The sequence below is a fragment of the Quercus lobata genome, chromosome 5 (assembly GCF_001633185.2).
Source record: "Quercus lobata isolate SW786 chromosome 5, ValleyOak3.0 Primary Assembly, whole genome shotgun sequence".
In the NCBI taxonomy this organism is placed as follows: domain Eukaryota; kingdom Viridiplantae; phylum Streptophyta; class Magnoliopsida; order Fagales; family Fagaceae; genus Quercus; species Quercus lobata.
Window position 1 is genome coordinate 8,856,996 of NC_044908.1, and position 18,524 is coordinate 8,875,519.

An 18,524-nucleotide genomic window follows, 5' to 3' on the forward strand; every position below is an offset into this window, starting at 1 on the left:
CGTTGAGCTCAACGACGACGGTGGGATCGGTGACGCTTCGTCTCCCAGCGTCGCCGATGAGCTCAACGGCGACGCTTCGTCTCCACCATCGCCGATGAGCTCAACGATGATGCTACTGCTCGCCGATCGTTGGCGACGCTTCATCCGGCGACGACGACTGTGAGTTTCTTTGGTCTCTCTCTCTATCTGGTCTCTCTCTCTTTTGCTTTTTCATTATTGCCATGGCTGGATTTGTTATGATTTTTGTGTTTTCATTCATTTAATGGAAATGGATTTTTCTTTTCTGGTCTCTAATCCTTTTATGTTGTCCAAATTTATCTGCTTGATGTTTGACAAAATGCCTCAGAGTTGAGTTTGTTACATGTTGTGCTATATAGTTGACTAATTGAGTTTATGTTAAACAGAACCTAAGTCCTGCATTGCTCCTCGGACCACAAGCTTAGGGAAAATTAATTACTTTTGACATCTGTTCAAGTATTAAACAGAACCTAAGTCCTGCATGGCTCTTCGGACCACTAGCTTAGGGGAAATTAATTACTTTTGACATCTATTCAAGTATTAAACAGAACATAAGTCCTGCATAGCTCCTCGGATCACAGGCTTAGGGAAAATTAACTACTTTTGACATCTGTTCAAATATTAAACAAATCCTAAGATATGTCAGGTCTCTCGGACCACATATTTGGGTGAAATTAATACTCAAGGTCATGTACATAAGTGTTCAAATAGAACCTAAGGTCAAAACAGATCTAAGGCAAATTTAAACTTATATTTATTTACATAAGTGATGAGCAATATACAGATTATCTGCCTCTTTTATTTTCCTTCACATGATATAAATCTATCAATATCAATCTTTATTACATAAAATTCAATTCACAATACACACTCTTAATTTAGAACTTTGCTCCTGACACTTAATCAGATTACTTATATTATTAAGCAGCGTATTATTGTTGGCTTTTACTGAAGGCACAGTAACAACAGTTCAATGCTATGTATAAAAATAATAAAATTCAAATTACAAAAGGCAAAAGAACAAAGGATGAAATGAAGAGCATTCTCATTGAGTGATAAGAAAGTACATTGAACGCATTGACATAGTGTCATTTAAAAAAAATATATATATATATATATATATATATATATTAAATTACTACAAAAGGAATTAGAAAAGGAATCCTAAGGGCTAAGCTTTAGCAGGAGGATCTTCCTTTTGGCTTGGCTGAGAAGTAGGAGCATCCTTGGCCTTGGGGTCAACTTCCTGAGCCTCGGCCTCTGCTTCCTTCACCTTAGCAGCATCTTTGGCCTTGGCAGAGGGCTTTTTCCCCTTGTCTTTGCCTTTGCCTTTGCCTTTCTCCCCTTCAGCCCCCTGGCCTTGGTCACCAGCTTGGCTAGATCCCTTTAAAATTTCAGGAAGAGGGAGGGCATCTAGGATAGCCAAAGGCTGCTCGGAAGATTCTAGGGCTGGGGCAGGAGGAGAGGAGATAGCAGCCGGGACTTTGCAGATCTCCGAATGATAGTAGACACTTTCAGGCAGCCTCCAAACAGAGTCTGCAGGGACTCCTACAACGGTCAAGGCCCTATTCCATGTCATGTTGCAATAATCCCTGCACATCTCTAAAAGCTCCTCGGCAAGCCTTACCTGCGTCTCCTCCACACCAAGCTGATACAAGCCATCTTCTTAGCCTCGGCTGCTTCCTTAGCCAATTGAACTTCTTCTTGGCCTTCTGCAACTCAACCTTAAGATCTATGACCAATTGCTTTTGTGTGGCCAAATTTATTTCGGTCAAATGCAATTTTTGGTGCTGATCCTCAACCTGCATTTTAGCAATTTTCAAGCCGGCCTCAGCACTTGAACGAGCTTGGTCCGCCACTTTGAGTTTCTCGGACAGCTCAATTTGCTCTTACCTAGCAGCCCCTAATGATTTCTCAACATCGGCACAAGTGAGGGCCTCAGCATCGGCCTGTTTTCGAGCGTCACGATACCACTCCTCGGCCACAAAAACTTGTTGAGTAATCTGCCCAAAGACCACAAAAAATAATATGAGTTAAAAACAAAAATATGATTTAGCATTTAAGTTCATAAATGAATAAATTGTTTACCATAGCCAGGTCCCTCTTCAGGGATAGAAAGAGGTCATTCTGTGTAAAGTGCTTATAAGCATCCATATCCTTGGGAAGGAGTAGAGGCTACTCCAGAGCTTCAGCTATATATCTAGCTTGACCCCTTTGAAATTCCCAGACCGAGGCATTCCAAGGAATGGGAGCCCCGTCCACTTCCAACTGAGGACTCCATGTGCATTGCGTCATACGCACATCAGCTCTATTTCGTTCTTCTCAGCTATCCACGGATTGGGATCTCCTGTCCCGAGCATCTGGGATCACCTTTTGTTGTTTCGTCCCCTTCCGAGGACCCATCTCGCCTTCCTCAAGCGTCTCGAGTGGCCTTTTCTTCTTCAAGTCAGGATTAGACTTTAAGTCGAGGTCGATGGGGATCTGTGGAGGAGGAGGGGGAAGATTGGAGGGAACTTGGGACTTAGAGACTCCTTTTGATGTTGATTCCTTGACCCTGGAAGCCATGAGCTGCCTTAAACTCTTATTGCCCTTGTTCAGCGCCATATTGTCTTCCTCTTTTTGGGAGGAATTGTCTGGGTGGGCGATCACTAGAATGAGAGTATGAACACCAGAATTCCTATCTGATTCACCCTCGGCGTCCGAGATGTTGATTAGAGGAGCCCTCGGATTATTTCCTTCCTCACAATGAAATTTATCTATCTCCTCCTCTAGTGATAAACGAGATGAGGCAATCTCCTCTTCAGGTATTGCCGCTACTTCAGGAAGAATTTGTGGAAGTGGCAGTGCAACTGGTGGAAGGTTCTGTGGAACTGGTAACACAACCGGGGGAAGGTCCCTCCAAGCCAAAAATCCTGGCTTGGAGACATCAATCCAGGCCAATCTAAAACTTCTAGCCCTTATTGCTTGGCCTACCTCCTGGAAGATGCGAGACAGTGGCTCGTAGTCCAAGATTAGATGAGCGGCCCGCAGTTGTCCTTCTTCACTCACAAAAATCTTTGACCTCAGAAGATAGTTGAAAGCTTGAACGTTAGTAAAACTGATCCTTGGAGCAACGTGGTTTTTATCTGCAAAAACATCCGAGAAGAAGATCATGGTCAAATCGACAAAAATTATCACGAAACAAAGATGAAATGTCAAAAGTAAAAAGAATAAAGCTAAAGAGGCTAAATCCCCTTCCAAAGAGACTGATCCTAAAGGTACCCTACCTGGATCTCCTGCCCGAGTTGTACAATGAAGACCGTCGCTCCACTCCCCTGAGACAATTAGGTAGTCATCTTTCATACTCTTATTAGACTTGGGGAGACAGGATATCAGCCTGACGACCTCGGATCGGGACTTGAGGTAATATCCCGCACCGGCAAGCTTGTGGCACTCGTACATGTGAACCACATCGTGCCACGTGAGCCCTAAACCCTGCTGCTCGTTGAGAGTGTCTACACAGCCTAAGACCCTAGATAGGTTAGGGGCGCATTGGTAAGGGGTCAATCTGTGGTTAATCAAATAGTTCCTGGTTATCCTACCCATGGGAAGCGTCATTCCTTCCTCTATGAAAGCAATCATGGGAATGACAACTTGACCCACATCCCTGTCAGTCAGTACTCGGTCTGGGGGACAATATTCTAAAACTACCCCCTGTGGGATATGGTACTTAGCCCTAAAACCCTCCATACCGGCCAGTGAGTCTACTAAGTGCTTGGGCCTACCCATCTAAATAAACAGAAAAGTCGAGAAGAAAAAGGAGAATATAAAGAAATAAAGACTTACGGGAACACATATATTAATCTCTGAAACTTTCAAAAAATTTTCAAAGGCTTCTTACAAGAAATAGCTATGGAGACTCAAGAGTTTAAAGTGTTTTGTGAGACGAGGCACTGGAATTCTCTGAAGCTCTTGAAGATTTGTGAAGAAAAGAGGAAAATGGGTTCCCTCAAGGCTTTATATAGAGGGAGAAGATGAGTGGCAATATTCCCGCTCAAAATACTAGGAAAAATGTCAGCCATTGGATTGGCATCTCACCGTTGGATGCGGGGGACATAAAGCCGCCTGGAGTAATTAATAACTCCTCGTGGACTACGAAGTGTCAGTTACAATTATGAGGCATGTAAAACCGTATTCTCGCACGTGTAAATCAAAAAATCAGTTGATCTTATCTCTTAAAAATCAAAACTCCACTTTTTCTCTTCGGATGGGATGGAAAAACTGGAATTTTGAGAGGTTATTGTAGGGACGGGGGCCCAAAATAGTATATTGGGCATTGGGTCTTATCCGAGAACATTGATAGGTTCGAGAAGGAGCAAATAGTTGTTAATTGTTCCCAATTAAAGTCTCAAAGGTGGGGGAACAAGTGAAAGGTTGTCTGAGGAGGAATTTCTCCTCGGATATGATGAATATAGTTCACAATATGTACTCCATTAGTTAGCGTAATCCTCCAAGAAGCTCCAATGATAGAGACATGCCTTATGAACATACAAGAAGGAAGGAAACCTAAAAATATCTAAGGGAAAGCTGCCACCATTGCATTAAATGCACTGCAACTATTTTTCTGGCCGCATTTATGTGGAGAAGACCTCTGAACAATACTACCTTGGCTACCACAACTCACAGAAAATCAGAGGGGGTGTTTGACGGGACAGGTACTTAAGTAAGGGCTTGGATAATCAACAGGTGTATGGTGAAGATGGTCTAAAGGAGGATATATACGGGTGAAAGACTCTTCATGTAAGGGGGCGGAAAAAGAGAAAGAGAACACTATAGCAATCCAAATTGTCTTTGTATCTAACTGTGATCAATATATATAAGTGTGACCTTCTCGGACTGAAAGTCCATTGATATCAATATCTCTTATTTGTGCTTGATTGTCATTTAATTCAATACTTGCCGTTGTTCGACTCATTAGGACCTAATTCTTTGACCCACTCTCTACAAATTTATTGTATTGGGCTCATTGGGTCGAGATCCCATACACTTTGGGTTTGGGCCACAAATCGGGACCCTACATAGATAATTAATGTATGCCAAAAAAAAAAATAAGACTCCAAATATTTGTACTTTTTGTGAGTAAATTATTTTTTTGTCATATAAGTAATTAATTTTTCAAATACATTTTTTAATATAATTTTTTATTTTTTTCCATCTCATTTAAATACTATTTGTTTATTCTGTCTTTATTTATTTTTTATTCATTCTTAACAATTATATTTTTCAAATTTTCAATCACTATATTTTTTAAATCTAACAATTATAACATTTTTAAATTTCTTGAAGGTATGTTTTTTTAACAAATCTCGTAAAGTACTTGTAACAATGATATAGTAATATAGTAAGTAGTAAGATCATCCAATTTTAAATCATATATCGCATTATTTTTTACGTTAGTGTTTTTTATAATTTGAAATTTATCAATTGTAAGTGGTTATGGACAAGTCTTTTAAAAATTCTATATAATTGAAATTTAACCCTTTTTTTCTCTCTCTTTATTTTATCTTTGAGAAGTGTTATGTTTATAACATTTTCACAACAAGTAAGTTATTAATAGTTTTAATTTGAACCAATCACTTAAATTACTTTTTTTCCCACATATAACAACTAATAACAATCTACCACTTAAAATTTGTTTTGAAAATGTTGTAAAATATTATAAACATAATATTGCTCTTTATTTTTTTTTAATCCCTAAATTTCATTTCTAGAATCATCTCTATTTTCTTTTTTTCCCTTTTGTTTTTCTCCTTAATACAGGTACCCTACTCCTCTTCTCCTCCCTATAACTATCTTCCTTTTTGTTTAATACTAGTTTTGAAGCACGTGCAAGAGCACATGTTAGCCAGTAAAAAGATTACAATTAAGGTTAGAAATAGAATTTATTTATAATTATTTAATTATTAGATTGCTTAGAAATTATACTATTAAACGTTTCAAAATATTCAGATATATTATCAAATCTATGATTACTTTCAACATAGACACCAATACTTCAGCCTGTCTCCATCACTTTTCTCCCAAATGCTATTTTTAATATTTTACTGTGAAAGATCACGTACATAAAAAATTTGTTATTTGTTATATTAAGTAGATAATATAATTTTTTATGCTATATTTTTTGTCAAAATCTAAGTACGGGACCCTTTTTTATATATAAATTAACTATAATAATAATGTAGATCATATTAGAGTTTATACAAAAAGAGCTTCATTATGACAAGCGTAGTTTATAAAGATGAATATATATTGTGTACAAAAAGAGGACTAAAAGAACGAATTTCACGTAATTTACATTAATAGAACAGTTTTTTTCCTCAGCTCACATATATCAAAAAAAAAAAAAGGGAATGGGAAACCTCTAGAATTGATGACGAATATACCAAAAAGGGGTACACTTCTTTTTAGCAGCAACACAGTAATTTCAACATGACTACATATAACTTTACCAAAAAAAAGTGACTACATATAACAAATTAAAACAAATTAGCAAAACTTTCTCCCAAAAAAAAAAAAACAGCAAGAAAGAAAATAATAATCCACATGCAAGATGAATCCATATGGAGAAGCTACATCTAAATAAAATAAATATAATTTCATCAAATAAAAAAAAAAAAAGATGAAATGAATAAGCTAAACCAAAACAAAATCTTCATCTTTGTTAAAACAAACCACCAAGACTTTTTCAAAAAAATAAAAAAATAAAAAAAAAAGCAAGCAAGAAAGTAATAATTTACATGCAAGATGAACCCATGTGCAAAAACTACATCTAAATAGGATAAATATACTTTTATCAAATTAAAAAAAAAAATTAATGAGCTAAACTAAAACAAAATCTCCAACTTTCTTTCTCTCCAACTTTCTTCTTTTTCTTGTTTGGTCTCATTCTCTCTCTTGTGATGGAAGCAGTTGACACATGCGTCATGGCGAACCCCCCCTTTTTTTTTCTTTTTTCTTGTCTCTCCGTGACTCACTATTTCTCTCCCTTACCGTGTTGCTTCACTTTGTATCTATCAGTAAAGTAGTTGAGTGTCAAACACCTCAAGCAAAGGGATAAGATAAAAAATGTAGAGGGAAAATGATGAAACTATCCACGCTTGTTTACTCATCTAATTTAAAGTTTTAAAAAATAAAAAGGTTAAGGTACCTGTACATATCTGGCAGCCAGCACTATAAACATGACACAATAAGAAGACTAAAATAAAGGCTCATTTTTATTTAGCTCACAAACGAAGGTAGTGGCAATCAAATAAATTTAATCAAATGTTGATGTTTTTAGAGTTCCAAAAAATCTGCTGGCTTCAAACTTGGCTTGCCGTTTTAACAAAAGGTCACTTGAGAAGTCGTCTCAACTCACCTTTTTTATATATAGGTATAGAAATTTCTCTACCTCTTCGTCTAAAACTCATCTCCAGTTCTCACTTCACACACACACACACACGCGCGCGCATAGAGAGAGACACGGAAGAGAGATCATCCTCACTTCTCACTTCCTCTGCTCCACTGCAGCTGGTCCTCTCCACCTCCAAGGATATATGGCCTAGTCGCCAAGATGGTCAGATCGGAGTTCTTTATTTATTTTTTTCCTAATTAATTTGATTAGTTTTATATGAAAGATTGTGTTTTGTCTTTGTTTTGATTGTGTCTCCCTCTTCAATTTGGAGACGTTTGAGAGCGAAATGAGTACTTGGTTTGATTTGTAACCGGGTAAAATTTGAATATTTTAATGTGATGTGTTAATTTTTTATCTTCGGCCAAAGAGGTGTGGGTGTTCATTAGCGAAAAAAACTTTTTGAAATTTGGAGATACTGCTGGAGCATCATTTTGTGTTTAGACTCTAAATACAGAGAATTTTGTGTTTGCCTATACTGTTAGAGATACTGCTGGAGCATCATTTTCTGATCATTCTAGCCGGAATGGAACAGAATTAATAACTTTGCTACATTCATCTATTTATATGCTTCTTTCCTGTAATCACAGTTCACAAACACTGGAGAGAGGATGGAAATGACTCAAATGAGACGTGAAGGTGATGATGTGATAGATCTCTACAAGGCAACCGGAAGTGGATGTAGAGATGATACAACAATGGAAATAACAAATGAAGGAGGAGATGATATTGTTCATCTCTACAACGCATCAGCGAGTGGTTGTACAACCACATTGAAAAGCCTGATTGATAAAGACCCACGAATCCTCTATAAAATTTCTTTGACCTCTTTCAGTGAAACCCCATTACACATATCAGCTCTGCTTGGCCATCTTGATTTCACTAGAATTCTTTTAGCTCAAAATCCTCACCTTGCTGTTGAGTTGGACTCCCATAAACGTTGCTCTCTTCACTTGGCTTCTGCTGAGGGCCACATAGAGATTGTCAAAGAATTGTTACATGCAAATGAAGATACATGCTCGATTTATGATGAAGATGGCAAAATTCCTCTCCATTATGCAGCCATGAGAGGACGGATTGAGGTTGTGAAGGCGTTAATTGCAGTGCGGCCTGACTCAACTCGGGTTATGCTCAATTGGAAAGAGACTACTTTGCACTTATGTGTTAAATATAACCAATTGGAGGCTCTTAAACTATTGGTTGACTCTGTAAGTGATGAAGGAGAATTTCTCAATTTCAAAGATCATGAAGGCGGCAACACCATCTTGCATTTAGCTGTGATGCTAAGGCAAATTGAGGTACATTTAGTTTATATCTTGCATTATCTATATAAAATATATTTTATGTCAAGTAGCATAAATTGGAAGTCAAGTAGATTGCTCCATATACACTATTTTATATTTTTGGATCTCAGATGATTTTACAATATTTATGTGTGATATTGGAATGTATATGTGATTGGTTAATTTAATTGGTTGAGTTTCACATTAATTAGATATTGATATACGATTATTAGACGCATACCTATTAGCTTAAAATTTTTAGATTAAAGGTAGTGTCTGAATACTTTGTACTAGTGTAGATGCTAACTTTGGAGTTTTAAAACTCAAGATCCAAATAAGTAAAAAGAGTACAAAATGGAAATTCTAATAAATAAGGTAAAAATAAAATAGTGAAAATATTCTCTTTTTCCTTAAGAATAAATATAAGCCTTAAGGTCCATGTTCACTAATATATTGTGAGTTACATTTAGACTCTGACACAACTTAATTACCAATTTTAACTAATTGATCCAATTAATGATCAGGTAGTTAATTAAGCATAGTATTCAACAATACCACTGATAAAAGATAACAACAACCACAGCATGAACACAATTATACAAGAGATGAGAAAATTTTCAAGAAGTCAAATCACTTCAAGGCCTATTCCAGTCTTCTCAAGTCCACTATGAAATTGTTGCCATATAATCAAACTTATTAGACCTCCAATGCAAGTAATTTCCTTGTATCTAAGCTTCTAGCTATTACTGCAACCGCTTCTTCAACTCTTCCTTGTATCTAAGCTTCATAGTGATTTGATTTTGATAGCCAAATTGATCTCTCATTTACATATCTCATGACATCTAGTAATATAAGATAAGAAAGAAGAAAACCTAGTATTTTTATATAATTGTATAGACAAGAAAAATTAAAATTGATGGTATGATTTTATAATTATATTAATTGTACTTTTATAATTGAGATTGGTTTCTAATTGAAGATGTTTTTTTTTATACACATGATCTCGTAGTTCATTCTGCTTTGCTTTCGCCTACAATACCAACATTATAAAATCAGCTTTCTATGTCGCGCCCCTATATATTTTGCCAAAAAATCTTCACAAATTCTATTCTGTCTCTGATTAATTTGGAAATTCTATTTTTGGTTGTGGAGGAACTTGCAATAAAGTATAATATCATACAAATGATGAGATTCTAATCTAAAACGCCACATTTGGCTTTGATTCAGAAGTTGGACTAAAAATATTGTATCCGGTTTAATAACCATTTTCTTCATTTGTTGAATATCTTGCAACATCTACTTTTTGGCTAATAGATAAAATTTCTGGATACGATCATCTCCTATTAAATCCTCCATTTTGCTCTGTCTATTTAGCATTAATCATTTTAGCTTATGCTTCTCAAAAAACAAAAAATTTCAATATATATGTAACACTTGAGGTTTTTGCAGACAGTAAAATATTTGCTTTCAGTGTCTAAAGTGGGAGAAGAAGTAGATTCCCTAAACTACATGGGTTTTACAGCCTTACAAATGTTGGAGCAGAACTGTCCAAAAGATTTCAAAAGCTTCACCATTAGAAATATTTTAATGGATGTAGGTGCTAGAGTTGAAAGAGTGAATAATCTCTCACCATTATCGGCAGTTGCTGTTGGTCATCATGAATCAGTAGAACCAATACCGTTAAGGAAGAATTGGTTAAAGTATTTGAAATACCAGGGTGATTGGGTAGAAGATAATCGTGGCGCAATAATGGTGGTGGCTACTGTGATTACAACTATCGCTTTCCAAAATATAGCTAAACCCCCAGGCGGTGTTTGGCAAGCAAACACTACCGATTTTACTGATAGTAAAGGGAATCCTGTATGCACCCCACGTAATCCATGTTATGCTGGAAACTCAGTGTTTGCCTATGGGGGTACTACGAATATGAGATACCTTTATTTCTCAATTAGCAATACTATCTCTTTCGTTGCATCTCTCAGTGTCACCTTCTTGCTTATTAGTGGATTCCCAATCAAGAATAAAGTTTGTGTCCCTCCTGACATTTGCTCTATGTACAACTCTCATATCACTGGCTGTATCCTATTTAGTTGCATTCTACATGGTGACCCCGGACACACTGTTTGAAGAAGAGATGTCGACCTTTTTCGTACAAAGATGTGTTATGGGTAGTCTGATTGCTGTGATTTCTATGGTGATTCTGACTCATGCAATCCGTTTTCTCTCTTGGTTGGTTAAGCGATAAAAGTAAGGAAAACATCATTGGCCCAACATGGCATGAAGAAATTTGTGAACACAATTTTCGTTCTAAGATTTTTGTCAAAATTCTGATATGATAGACAGTCATTCACAATTTGTTACATAGTGTAAGTTTGGATCCAGAGTTATGCGTTTTGCGTTATGCGTTTTGCTTTCTTTTTTTTTTCTACACGCGTTTCAGGGGACAAGCGGAACAGTAGAGTACTGTTCAGTACTGTTTGGCCCCTTTTTTTTGACTTTTCTGTCAATCAGTGGGTCCGTGCACTGTTCATGGACCCACAAATTTCATTTTTTATCAATTTTTTCATTAAATATGGGTCTTACAGTACTATTTACACATTTAAAAATTATTTTGCTGCAGTGTTTTAAGTTTTCAGTTTCAGCAAAATAAGTTCTATCCAAACAGACCCATAGAATGGTAACAAAAATAATGGTGCTAGAAGAACTCATTCGCAATAGTGGTTGGAACACAAAGAAAAGTGACATATATAGCAGGTTGTGTCCTCTTCAATAAGCATCAATGCTGGATAAGTATAACTAGTTTTTTCTTTATTTATTTTTTTAATTTGCGTTTACTACTTTCTTTTTTGCGTCTTTTTGGGAGTCTTTTGGCACAATATTGTAAAAATTATAGTTTATTAGGTTTATGTATACTGTGCAAAGTTTTTTAGCTAAATGAGGAGAGATGCAATTTTCGGTATTGGTGATGCCGAAATACAAATAAAAGAAGAAAGAGAAACTGACAAATCTGATATAATTTTGGTATTTCGGTATCCATGTTGCCGAAATTCAAGAAAAATGTGGAGAGAGAAACTGACATGAATTTCGTCAGTTGGATTGCCGAAATTCAATTTCCGTTAGATTCTTTTTTTCGTTAGTTTTCCGTTAGGTTAGTTTATTTTTATTTTTAAAAAATGAGAAGCGCAGCCCAGGAGGATCGAACCCTTGCGCAAGGGTTGTTCCACATAAGAAGCAACCAGCAGACTACCGCGCAACTTGTATGGGAACTAAATTAATTTATTCTAAACCTGGTAGGTATTTCAAGTTTTCAAAAACACAAAAAAACACACATTTTTTTATATACTTTCCAAAAATTGATAGTTATGATAACAAGAATGGTAAATTAAAATTATAGTTCATCCACGATGATGTCAAAATTAATTAATATTAACTAAATAAAAATAACAATTGAAATTTTTTTTTTTGTCTGAAGGTTAATGATTTACATTCATCATAATTCGGAATTTCTACATTTTTCAATTACAAAAATACCCAGGATATGATGAGATTCAGGCATTTATGGGTGAAATAATTTTTTTCACATAATTCTCATCACACCCTAGTTATTTTTGTGATTGAAAAATGTAGAAATTCCAAATTATAATGAATGTAAATCATTAGCCTTTAGGAAAAAAAATAAAAGGGTTTCTAAGTACGCGCATGATAAGTATTAATAATCCCAACCATACAAAACTTGAGGATAGAACTGTAAAAATACCTAGAGTTGTGATAAAAAAAAAAATTATTTCACCCACAAACACACAATATTCATCATATGTATTTTATGATTACAAAATGTAGTAATCTCTTAAAAAAACAGAAAGCTTCTAAGAAGCGCATGATAATTACGGAATACTAGCCTTTGAGCACGCACTCGTACGTGTGCTTAGAGACTTTTTTTTTTTTTTTGGGTAAATATTAATAATTTACATCCATTGTAATTTAGAATTACTATATATTTCGATCACAAAAATACCTAGGGTTGTGATAAAAACATTATTTCAACCACAAACGCATAACACTCATCATACCCCTAGGTATTTTTTGTGATTAGAAAATGTAGTAATTCCAAATTATAATAGATGTAAATTAATACATATTAAAAATTTTTTTTTTTTAATTTTTACTCTTGAAATAAAATATTATTTTCCAAAAATTTAAACTATATTACCAATTTTAATCTATTTATAACGAGCCATACGAATTTTCAAAAGAAAAAAAAAAGTCATGGAAAAATTATGCTATACAACTCAAGCCACATCATGCAAGTATGACTTGTATTGCCAACTTTGATTACTAAAAAAATTATTATGATATACTATTAAAATAATATTGTAAGGACACGATTCGGGGCGGACCGTAACAGTGTCGGGTTCGCACGTGAAAAGGCCCTAACAATATCATTTGTAGAGCGTGGGTTTGGAAGGCTAGGCCTTGATCGACAGGCGGTGGGTTTTTCGCGGTGTTCATACAAGGTTAAGTTTTCCTTCACCCCTGGAGTCTTTCTCCTGGAGGTGGGCTGGGAGGCTCTGGTTTTTGGCCATTTTTCCCAACCCCCCTCCCTAGGTTCCTTACCTTTCCTTTTATACTCGCCTGCGTCCACTATCCTTCATCCACGTATAGGATCAACATTTCCAAGGCTGATACTTGTCCCGTCAGTCCATACCCAAAGTCGTTTGGGATGGTTGTAAAAGCCAAAGAATGCGGCTCTGTCAGGTTCAGAGCATTAAATGGCAGTAACAGCAGCTTTCCCTGGATATTTTAGATCTTTCTTCCAAGTTTCAGTCCTATACCGTTTTTACCCTTCTTTCTGGGGGTACTTTGGGTCTGCCGAGGACTGAACTGCCCTCGGCGGTATCCAAAGGCTATCTTGTCGAGTTTGGACCATAGCCCTCCTCGGCTTGGGCCTTTGGATTCTTCCCGGGTAGATGGGCCTGGCCCATAAATCATTTGGGCCCCACAAATATAAAATAAATAACAAAATTTATCTTAAATTTAAAAATATTAACAATATCATCTTCTTTTTTAATTCATTTAATATGTTTGTAAAATATTCAAATTTTTTTCAATAATTTTTTAATTAGACAAAATTTAGTTACAAAATTGGTTGTAGCCTTACTCAATAAAATAAAATATTACTGCATATTTTGATAATTTAACCGTTGAATTGTATGTCATTTATGCTTTTAATGCACATGTCAAATTTTGTGTCAATCGAATATTATTTACTATATGATTTATAAGCTTATATTTTATGCATAATTTTAAACTACAATAGTTTTCAATTTTAAACAATTTATTGATGATATAGTTATTGATCTTTAATTTTCTAAAATTTTTGCAAGTATAAAGGATATAAAAAGAAGATGTAATCTATTACTGAATTTGTCAAAATTCACCTCCAATAAAAATTTATTGAGTAAGGTTATAACCATAGGCTACAACCTATTTTATAACTAAATTTTGTCCTTTTTAATTAAGGTTACTACTTTTTACAAAATTGTTATTTTTATTTAGTTAATATTAATTAATTTTGACATCATCGTGGATGAACTATAATTTCAATTTACCATTTTTTTTTATCATAATTATCAATTTTTGGAAAGTATATAAAAAAATGTGTGTTTTTTTTGTGTTTTTGAAATACCAGGTTTAGAATAAATTAATTTAGTTCCCATATATGTTGAACAAGTTGCGCGGTAGTCTGCTGGTTGCTTCTAATGTGGAACAACCCTTGCGCAAGGGTTCAATCCTCTTGGGCTGCGCTTATCAATTTTTTTAAAATAAAAATAAACTAACCAAACGGAAAACTAACGAAAAGAAGAATCTAACGGAAATTGAATTTCGGCAATCCAACTGACGAAATTCATGTCAGTTTCTCTCTCCACATTTTTCTTGAATTTCGGCAACATGGATACCGAAATACCAAAATTATATCAGATTTGTCAGTTTCTCCCTCTTCTTTTACTTGTATTTCGGCATCACCAATACCGAAAATTGCATCTCTCCTCATTTAGCTATAAAACTTTGCACAGTATACATAAACCTAATAAACTCTAATTTTTATAATATTGTGCCAAAAGACTCTCTTTTTGGAGTGAAAATTCAAATAACATCATATGTATCTGGATGTAGTTTACAACAGGTATACGTGATGAAGTATATAATGATATTATATTGTCGTTAATGGATGTCTGATAGCATTCCTCTCTCTCTCTCTCTCTCTCTCAAATAATTACATCTTTATTCGCTTGTAAGCCAAATAAAAGTCATCTCTAAAATCATGCACCATTGTCTTTGGCATCAGATCGCGGTACCATGAACGACCTCCAAGCTGGCTTGTTGCATACTTGCACCTCTGTATGGCTTCATAAAATTTGGCAAACTAACTCAAAATTGTCCCAGCAAGATTCATACTCAGTCCGAAGAGATCACTCCTTTCTCAGAGAGATTAACTTTTGTTGGAATAATCCCCCGACATGCTCTCCATAAGGATGCGCTCCAAAAAGCATTAGTATTTTTTTATCAAATAAGAAAAAAAAAAGTGAAAAATGTTATGTTCACAACATCTTTTAAATACTTCTACACTAGATTCTAAGTGATAGCTTGTTATTAGCAATTCTTGTTGGGAAAAAAAATAATTGAGTAAAATGATCTACGATTCTTTAGAATATGTTTGGCTTGAAAGAGGAGAGGGGAGTAGAGTGTCTAATTAACTTTGTTTAGATGTTTTTATTTTTTTATTTTTTTAATAGGGGGCGGAAGAGTTTTGAAGAGACTTTGGAGGGTAAGATAAATCACATAACCCTTATTTATTTATTTTTAAAAAATGAATGGATTTGCAGGGAAAAGGGAGGGAAGAAGTTCCACTTATACTAAAAAAAATCTCCAAATGCTTATTGCAAGCTTGGTACAGGAAGTCATACCTTTAGGCTCATCGAATGGACCCCTATTGATAGATGGCAATTTATGTGCGGGTCCGGGGTCCACTCAATCGAAAAATAGTGAATGGGCTGTTCTTGGGTTGAACTGATCCATGAATCTTTACAAATAATTATTAATTTCAAATATGTAATTAAATATTTTTAGGTTTGGTATCACATTAGCTAATATGTTAGAAATTTGTATTGGGCTAAATCATTAAATTAATATGAGAAAAAATGGGTCTTATCTTGGTATTGGTCATTTTCCCCATGTAAAAACACTGTTATTTTTAATTTTCATAGCAACATAAAGAAAGATTTCTGCAACAATAAGCTTAGGAAACATTTTTTTCACAATTACTAATGTAACAAAATAATAGTGTGATGATGCATAATCAAAGTGGTGATAGATTCCACAACAATAATGTTTTCTAGTATCGTTGCCTAGGTTGTTTTAAATTTATTTAATGCTTAAAAAAAGTGAAGAGGTTTTTCCAAAAAAAAAAAAAAAAAAAAAAAAACCCAAAAGGAGTGAATAGGTGTAAATTATAATCCAAGGTCGTCTTCATGAGTGAGAACCTCGCCTAGGCCCAGCTTCACTTTGGGAAGTCCAACCTACTAGATTAACCAAGATTGCCTCTCGATTGCTAGTGAAGCGGTGCAGTCAAGTACATGTTTTGACGCACCTCAACTCTTCAAGTATGAGAGGCCTGAATTCAAGCTCAAGTGAAGTGGCTTTCCAAGATTGTCCCTAAAAAAATATAAAAAATAAGTGGCTTTCCAAGACTACCTAACAATTAAGTTAAGTTGGACTCCCATTACATTGGATCCGGATCCTCTCCATTTCCCTCTGAAATGGAGAGGCTCCAGTACACGGTGAGGATTTCCCATGGAGAGCATCAATGGTAAAAATCGTGCCACGTCATTTAAAACCCAAACCACACACTTAACTGGGGTTAGACACTTAACCCATCTGAATATTTCAAACTTAACCCATCTGAGATCAAACCCATCTCAATATTTCAAACTCTCTTTCTCACTCTCTTCTCAATATTTCAAACCCATTTCTCTCTCGCCTCGCCGTCATGGTTCGAAACACAAACAAAAGAAACCCACTTCTCTCTCGCCTCGCCGTCACGGTGAGGATATCTACGATTTGATCAAGCTTTTAACTCAGCTCCTCGCTCAGTTCCTCGCTCACCACACAGATTGAAATCCCTAACCCACGAACTCAGCTCCTTGCTCTCATGGATTCAAGCTCGTGGGTCATGACTCATGAGGCATACAGGATTCAAGCACGATCCCTTACCCACGAACGCAGCTCCTCGCTCACCTCAGACTATGGGTTTCCAAATTTCTAGGTAAGTTTCTGGGTTTTTAAATTTCTTTGTAAACTGCCAATCTTCTTTTCTCGCCTCAAATTCGTTTTTAGGGTTAGGGTTTCAAATGGGTCTATTTAATTTTTATAAAGGTTTTTCATTATTTTCTTGTTCTTAATTTTTGTCGGAATCAAAAGCCTCTGTTCTGTTTTAAAAGAAATGAGAGACAGTTTGTATGTCTCTGCGTTGAATCCCTCTGCGTTGTGGAGAACACCGAGGTAGAACAAAATCAACGGCCGAGATATTGTTTCAGTCGTCATTTTTTGGATTGGTGGTCTGATTCTTGCTCGTCCACATTTATTTATTTATATTTTTATCTATCAAAAAAAAAAAATTTCTTTGTAAAGTTTTTAAATTTCTTTTCAGTTTCTGGGTACTTTTGTTCTTCACTTGAAAGCTTATCAAGTTTACTAAAATTGTCTCCTACAATTGCTGGGTTACTCTGCTTTCTCTTGGCAATGGTGCTTCTTTTGTAATGTGTGTTGTGGTTGGAATCATAAGCATTTCAAGGGGCCGAAGAGTGGTTCGAGTACACAAGTCTGCCTTTATTAGAGATGTTTGTTTTTTACTTTTGGTTCTTGTGTTTTTGCTTGTTATATTGATTCAAGAGGAAATTGATCCGTGGAGTGCAATTGGTTTTTCTTCAGTGTATGTTGTTTATGTGATAGCACAAGGGTGCAAATGCTTTTTAGTTTTGGAAGATCAAGAGCACAAGGGTTTTTATTTTATAGCTATTTTCTTTAGTGGGTCTTTTTTAGTTTCAAGGATTTTAGTATTTTGCTAATACAAGTGTTGGATTGGCTGTAACCAGATTTTGCTAATACTATTTGTTGTTGTTTTTCATGATTTTGGTTGAAGAGGAAACGGAGCAGAGGCTACAGGAAGAGAGAGAAGATGTTGCTCATTTGCCTGGGGCAGTCTCTGGTGATAAGTGGGATGCTACTCTGCTTGATGCTTCTTTTGTTGGCTAAATAGGTGGGGGGAAAATGGGTCATTAGGTGGGTAGGAATTAGTGGGAAAATGCCATAATTTTGGTGTATGTTGGTAGGTTTTGGCAGAATGCTTGTGTTGGTATGTGTTGGCTTGAATTTGTGTTGGTATGTATTAGTGGGAAAAGGCCTGAATTTTGGTGTAATTCTCACTGTAATCTGAGACTTCAGCAATAGAACATGGTCTTTTTAATTAATCTATGACTTGTATACCAATTTATTGCATTGTTGTGAAGTGTTTGTGCCTTGTGTGCACTCAACATCAAAGCAGTTTGAATAGCACCTTAAAAGGCTTGTTTGTGATATTATTGGGAACCATAAGAAAGAAGCAGATTAACTCCTCAGCTGAATATGCAGGTTGACTATATAATAACTAATGCACCAAGATGCAATCATGACAACCATTCACCATTATTATTTGTCACATTCACAGCAGCAGTTCTTAAAAATTAAAAGTTATTAAC

The 18,524-nt window shown here is 35.5% G+C and overlaps 1 protein-coding gene and 1 non-coding gene across 2 annotated transcripts; both read left to right on the forward strand.

Annotated features, from left to right (window-relative positions):
* The first annotated feature begins 7,473 nt into the window (after window positions 1-7,473).
* On the forward strand, window positions 7,474-11,089 carry LOC115992641 (ankyrin repeat-containing protein BDA1-like). Its single transcript, XM_031116861.1, has 3 exons — window positions 7,474-7,612; window positions 8,038-8,745; window positions 10,180-11,089. The coding sequence occupies exons 1-3, from the start codon at window positions 7,610-7,612 to the stop codon at window positions 10,855-10,857; spliced, it is 1,389 nt and encodes a 462-aa protein (XP_030972721.1). The 5' UTR covers window positions 7,474-7,609; the 3' UTR covers window positions 10,858-11,089.
* Window positions 11,090-17,222: 6,133 nt separating this feature from the next.
* Window positions 17,223-17,368, forward strand: LOC115993441. The gene has a single exon (XR_004092977.1). It is a non-coding gene; the product is annotated as a small nucleolar RNA snoR111 (small nucleolar RNA).
* Window positions 17,369-18,524: the final 1,156 nt, after the last annotated feature.